Source organism: Balaenoptera musculus, chromosome 1, assembly GCF_009873245.2.
Source record: "Balaenoptera musculus isolate JJ_BM4_2016_0621 chromosome 1, mBalMus1.pri.v3, whole genome shotgun sequence".
Taxonomy (NCBI): domain Eukaryota; kingdom Metazoa; phylum Chordata; class Mammalia; order Artiodactyla; family Balaenopteridae; genus Balaenoptera; species Balaenoptera musculus.
The window spans coordinates 15845284-15851901 of record NC_045785.1 but is presented as its reverse complement, the minus strand read 5'-3'; the positions used below and the strand labels follow the sequence as shown (position 1 = coordinate 15851901).

Sequence of the window (6618 nt, the reverse complement as noted above, 5' to 3'; positions counted from 1 at the left end):
GAGAACGGCTGTGCAGCACCTGGCACCGAGCCGGCAGATGCTCCAGCAAAGTCAGTGTCGGTCCTCCCCGACGGCCACCCCCGCGCGCCGGCCTCCAGCCGGGGGATGCTCTCGGGGCCCGCCGGGCGCGGAGAACGCGCGGACGTTCGGGAGCCACGGGCTGTGACGCCAGGGGCGTTGCCCAGCAACCGCGAACGCCGTGGCAGCGTGCGTGCTAGCGGGCGGCTGGGGCGGCTCCGGGGGCTCGGGTCTTGCGGTGGCGCCTGCAGCGCTGATCCCCCACTGCTCCCGCCCGGTCCGGGCCTCAGGGACGGGCGAGCCCGGGAGCGTGAGGAGGCGGCGGCTCCGGCTCGGGTCCTGCGACTCCCCCGCCGCCCCTTCCCTCCTATCGAGGCGTCCCCCAAGGAGTCCGGTCCCCCCGCCGCCGCCGCCCCGCCCCGCCGCCCCCGCCGCGAGGCCCCGCCCCCCGCGCCGGGCGCTGGCCCCGCCCCCCCGGCTCCGGCGCCCCGGCGTCCCCCGCCCCGAGGTCCTGTGTCCTGGTCGCGGCGTCCACGTCGGGCCGCACCCCGGGGACCCCCGCCGCGGCGCCATGGCCTCGGAGTCGGTGAAGGTGGTGGTGCGCTGCCGCCCCATGAACCAGCGGGAGTGGGAGCTGAACTGCCAGCCTGTGGTGACGGTGGACTCCGCGCGCGGCCAGTGCTTCATCCAGAACCCGGGCGCCGTCGACCAGCCCCCCAAGCAGTTCACTTTCGACGGCGCCTACTACATGGACCACTTTACCGAGCAGATCTACAACGAAATCGCCTACCCGCTGGTGGAGGTGAGGACGCCCGCGAGGCCGCCTCCGAGGACCCGCCGGGCAGGACCTGGGGCCCCTCGGAGGGGTCCTGAGGGACTGCCCTGCCCGCAAGCCGGGCGGGAAGGCCCGTCTGGAGGGGCGCAGGTGGACAGCAGCAGGTTGGTCTGAAGACTTCTGTCCTGTCAGCAGACAGCTGGAACCCGTCTACAATGTCTGTCCGGGTCTCCACTGCCCCCGGTGCCAAGGCTGGTCCTCACCCCCATCCTTCCAGCCTGCTTCCCACAGGAACTCCAGCCCCCAAGACCACTTGCCCTCCACCCTCACCCAACACCTTCAGGACTTCTCTAAAAGCTCCAGCCACTTCCCCAGCCTCCTCCTCTTCTCCCAAGAGCCCCAGGTCTCCTCCTCCTCCCCCTCCCCCTCTCCTTTCTCCTCCGCCCCCTCACTAGTTCCCTGCTTCTGCAGAGAGAAGGCTGCTGGCCTGGCCTTGGTCTTGGAGAACTGGAAACCCTTTACCTTTGGTCTGACTTACCTTCCTCCTTGGCGGTTGAATAACAGGGAGGCCACAACAGTTTCTGCCCCTTATAGGGCTTTTGCTTTTTTTCACACTCTCACACTGGGTAGCTCCTTGGCGCTGCATGACAGGGAGGTTCACATTTCACAGATGGGGAGACTGAGGCCCATAGGGAGGAAACATGGCAAGCTCCCACAGTGAGTTTCTGGCGGAGGTGGGGCTGGAGCTACTCCTGGCCCAAGGCCTCTTTCCTTGCTACCACCATCTCCCCAGCTGTGCATCGAATCGCTAGTGAAGTGAGATGTCACAGGTTGTTTCAGGAAAAAAGGAAAAGTTTGGGAAGTGTGGCATACACCCTCCCTCACTTGAAGCTGCACATTAGGGTACTTGAGGCTCTGGGGAGCCTTGCAGTGGAGAAAATAGTTTGGCTTATTTAACCCAGCATTTCCAAAAGGTATTTGCCCATGGAACCTTTTTGTTTTGGCCGGCAGGCCAGTTAACATCCCCCAGAGCACCTCCTTTGCCCGCAGTCAAAACCGCCTGTGAGGGTGGAAGTGTTCTGGAACCCAGAGCCCCCCAGTGGTGAGGGCGTGACTGTAGAAGATGCCCAGGGAAAGAGAGCAGCTCTCCCCAGAGGGTGGTACCACGCTCTGGGGATGGCCAGGCTATCCCACCATCCTGGACTCCCAGGCTGGAAGGACCAGAATAGGTCCTCTGGTCCAGCTCCCCCCGCCTACCCCGGGTCCTTGAATGTCCACCCTGTGGCAGGAGCTCACTCTTCCCAGAGCTGCCTGCTCCACCTTGGCTTCTTAGCTCCTAGAAGCCCGTTCTGCACGGTGAGTCAGAGTCAGCCACCCTGACGCTTCCAGCAACCTGCCGTAGCTCTGTCCCCAGGGCCCCTCTGCTTCCTCGTCCAGGGTTGCCCCTCGGAGATTGGAAGATTCTGAGATTGAGTTCTCCTTGGCTTTGCCTTCTCCAGGGCCTCAGCCTTGCTCATGGGTTCCCCTCCGCATCCTGGAAATAATTCCCCTGAGCAAGCCTCCCTTGTCAGGGTTCCCAGGGAGCCCCAGCCCAGAGGGGGAGACCTAAGGAGACAGTGGCTACCTCAGATCTCCAGTTCTCACTTCTGTCCCGAGTTCACTGCTACAGGGGATTCTGTCAGACCCCTACCTCCAGTCATCCCACAGAGCCTCAAACTCAATATGACATAGGTTCCTTCTCATTCATTCATTCATTCAGCTAACAAATAGTATTCTCATACCAGGCCCCATCCTAGGCATGGGGAGCGCCACCCTCAGCCAGCTCATGATCAGGTGGGGGAGCAGCTAAGCTAGTAGCTACAAGCCAGGGTGATGAGTGGGAGGAGAATCCTGGGGGACTTTGGCAGCATAGAGAAGGCTAGCAAACCTGGGCTTGGAGGGGATGGGAAGGCAGGGAGGACTTCCTGGAAGTGGTGAGATCTAAGCTGAGACCAGAAAGATGAGAGGAGTCAGCCAGGCAAGAAGGTGAAGGAAAGGGCCTTTCAGGTGGAGACCAGCATGTAGCATTTGATCTTCACCAGACATATGTAGAGCTGGGGGCATCATTCCTGGCGAGGAAACGGAGACCTTGAATGTCACAGAATGAGTTAGGGGTGGTTTTGCTTCCCAGCGCAGTGCCAGGTCCCCATGCTCCATCCTGCTGCCTCTATTAAATGAGTGGCATGTGAATCATATGCAAAGCACAGTTTAGCAACTTGGAGCCAGGAGTAGCTGCACCCTTAGGCCGGGCGGCTGTGTGTCTGTCCTGCTGGGCTCTGACCACCTCCAGGCGGCCTCCTGCCCAGGCGCTTCCCTTCAGTTCCTACTGCACGAAGCCCCCAGCACTTTGGACTGACCCTTCCCTTCCCTACCCCCCACCCCCACCCTTAAATCCAGGCTCTGTTCCTGATCTTCTCTGTCACTGGGTGACCTCTTCCACTCTCCTGGGAGCTGTCCAACTCAGCATGTCCTACCCTGAGCTCCTCACCTCCACACCCGGCCCGCTGCCTGGTCTGTGGGTTCTTTCCCAGCCAGTGGCTTTGCCATCTCCCCGTCCTCCCCACTTCACACCCATGACCTTAGAGTCGCCTCTGATGACCCACCACCCAACCCACCCAGGGACCAGGTACCGTGGCTTCTACCAGGACAGACTGAGGACAGGCCTGGTTTCCAGAGACATCGATGCGGTAGAATTTGGCCCCTGGATGGAACACAGAACTGTTCATTTGGGAGAGGACAGAAAGGGGACATGAGGCAATTTAGCACAGATGCTGTTATTTCAATTTCAATAGTTATGCGTTGATTTTAATGGGAAGTAGAAGAAATATTTAGCACGTCCAGCCTGTAATGCAGCTTCACGGGAATTATTGCTGAGGATGACATCAAGTTAAGTTAAAAGGAGAGTCAATTAACAGTTTGATTTCATGAAAATCATTTAGTAAATAATAATACGGGGAACATGGCAGAACCCGGGGTGGACAGAGTGGCTGACACGTAGGACCTGCTCCATGTGTGCGCACGTCTCTGGTGGGTCTGGAGGTATCAGTTGATGGGTGAAGCGTTTCTGAAATCTTATGTTTTGCCTTAACGCGTGTAAAATTGTCTTCTACTTCACTCCACAGCAGCGTGGTTCTGCAGAACTTTCTGCAGTGGTGGAAATGTTCTGTATCTGGGCTGTCCAATTAGGGACTACCAGCCGTATGTGGCAAGTGAGCGCTTGACATGAGGCTAGTGCTTTTGAGGAACTGAAGTTCAGTTTTATTTGATTTTTTTTTGTATATAAATTTATTTATTTATTTATTTATTTATTTTGGCTGCGTTGGGTCTTCATTGCTGCTCACAGGTTTTCTCTAGTTGCGGCGAGTGGGGGCTGCTCTTCCTTGCGGTGCACGGTCTTCTCATTGCGGTGGCCTCTCTTGTTGTGGAGCACGGGCTCTAGGCACATGGGCTTCAGTAGTTGTGGCACGCAGGCTCAGTAGTTGTGGCTCGTGGGCTCTAGAGCACAGGCTCAGCAGTTGTGGCACACAGGCTTAGTTGCTCTGTGGCATGTGGGATCTTCCCGGACCAGGGCTCGAACCCGTGTCCCCTGCACTGGCAGGCAGATTCTCAACCACTGCGCCACTAGGGAAGCCCCTGAAATTAATTTTAATAATACATTTTATTTGACACAATAGTATCCAAAATATTATCATTTCAATAAAACATAATAATAGATACTATCATGGCATAATAGCTATTAGGGAGATATTTTACATTGTTTCTTCATACTAAGTCTTCGAAATAGGGTGTGTGTTTCATACTTATCGCAGGTCTCAATTCAGGTGCTTAAGTGTCCATAGTTCAAATGAAATGAAACACAAAAAAATAAAGTTGTGTTTGATGGGAAAATATTTTACACTGCTTCAGTTTTTAAATGTAAATTAACATAAATTCAGTTCCTCAGTCGCATCAGGCACACTTCTGGTGTGGCTTGTGGCTGCCCTACTGGACAGGGCATATAAAATATTTATTTTGATATAGAATCCCTTGTCAGGTCTGGGTGACATTGATTGTCCAGGCCCTGCACCGTTTTGTCCCTGGGGCTTCGCATGCCCTGCCTCTGAGGCTCCTGGTTGGGTGACTGGTCTGCCACGGCTCTCCCACACCTCAGGGGGCCCATCGTGGTGTGTCGCACCTGGCCCTCTGATGTGCTGCGGATCGTGACTTCCGGTCTTCCTTCCCCAGCAGTCCCTGGGGATCCCGAGCCCCACAATGGTCTACAGGATGGGTCTTTCGTTTTTTGTTTCTTTTTTAATATTTTTAATTAAAAAATTTTGGCTGCATCGGGTCTTAGTTGCAGTACCCGGGATCGTCGTTGTGGCATGCAGACTCTTAGTTGCGGCATGCGTGTGGGATCTAGTTCCCCGACCAGGGATCGAACCTGGGCCCCCTGCATTGGGAGCATGGAGTCTTACCCACTGGACCACCAGGGAAGTCCCTACAGGATGTGTCTTTGCAGTGGAAACGGGCGCAGATGCCACCCGGGCCCTGGGGGCCTGGGCACAGCTCTCTGGGCCCACATTCTAACACAGGATTCCCCTGCCCCCATACTAAGTTCTAGAATTTGTGATCTCATGAGCTGGGTGAGGGCAGGGACTACGGTGTCTTCCTTGTTCATGGCTCTGTCACCATCCACAGTCCCCCTCAGAGAAGAGAGTCGGTACCTGTGGAAAGAACAGTCGCATCAGTGAATGAACGGTGCCCTTGGGGATGCCACCTGGTTTGCCTCCTACTTCCTCCCAGCTTTGTCTCCATCCCCCTCGCCTGAGTGCCACCTGCTCTCAGCCTCTCACCTCTCTGGTCTTTGCTCAGGCTGTCCCCTCAGCCTAGAATGCCTTCCTCTGCCTGTCACCTGTTAAAATCCAAGCCACCTTTTCTGCTCCCCTTTTCTCCTCCACCTGCCCAGGAAGCTTGGCCTGGCTCTTCCTGCACCTTCTGTCTCCCCGTCTTGGCACTCCCTCTCCTTGCCCGTCCTGTACGCCATCATTACATGCACCTCCACCTCATATGAGGATCACGTGTATATGTCTGTCTCCCGCACGTTCCAGGCAGACACTTAGGGAGCACCTACCTCTGTGTGCCAGCACTTCGTGTGCCAGCACGTGAAATCATTCCTGTGTACGCCTCCCGACAGCCTCAGAGGAGGTGCTGTCCTTACCCTTTGTTACAGGTGAGGAGGCTGAGGCTCCACGTGCCTGGATAAGGACAGGCCAAGGGCACAGTCGGTAAAGGATGGCGGCCAGGCTCTTAGCCTTACACAGGGACAGTCTCCTACCCCACCGGGCAGTGACCCCCTTGAGGACAGAGCTGTGCCGCCTTCATCTCTGCACTGCCCTCCCCCAGCCCTGTGCCACCGTGGTGGGAGAGCCAGGGTGGGACCCTAAGTCTGTGAGTTAGGAGGCAGCCCTGCAGCCCCGGGCCTGGCCCCAAGCCTGGCTGAGCTCGGCCAGCTGAGCCCTGGGCTGTGTCCTCCCACGCAGGGTGTCACCGAGGGCTACAACGGCACCATCTTTGCCTACGGCCAGACAGGCAGCGGGAAGTCCTTCACCATGCAGGGCCTGCCGGACCCCCCCTGCCAAAGAGGCATCATCCCTAGGGCCTTCGAGCACATTTTCGAGAGCGTCCAGGTATGGGCCTGGGGGATGGAAGGGGCAGGGTTGGGCTCCCCAGGCGTTACCGTGAATGGTCCCAGAGCACTGTTGACCTGGGCAGCGGTTGTGGGATGCGGTCAGAGCGGCCTTGACGCG

The 6618-nt window shown here is 57.3% G+C and overlaps 1 protein-coding gene across 2 annotated transcripts in view; it reads left to right on the top strand.

Moving 5' to 3' along the window:
* The first annotated feature begins 589 nt into the window (after positions 1-589).
* Positions 590-6618, top strand: part of KIF17 (kinesin family member 17) — a 43563-nt gene continuing 37534 nt past the window's right edge. For both annotated transcript variants that reach the window (XM_036870024.1, XM_036870015.1), the window contains exons 1-2: positions 590-820; positions 6352-6498. In XM_036870024.1, coding sequence (XP_036725919.1) covers positions 590-820; positions 6352-6498 — 378 coding nt within the window. The remainder of the gene's footprint in view (positions 821-6351; positions 6499-6618) is intronic.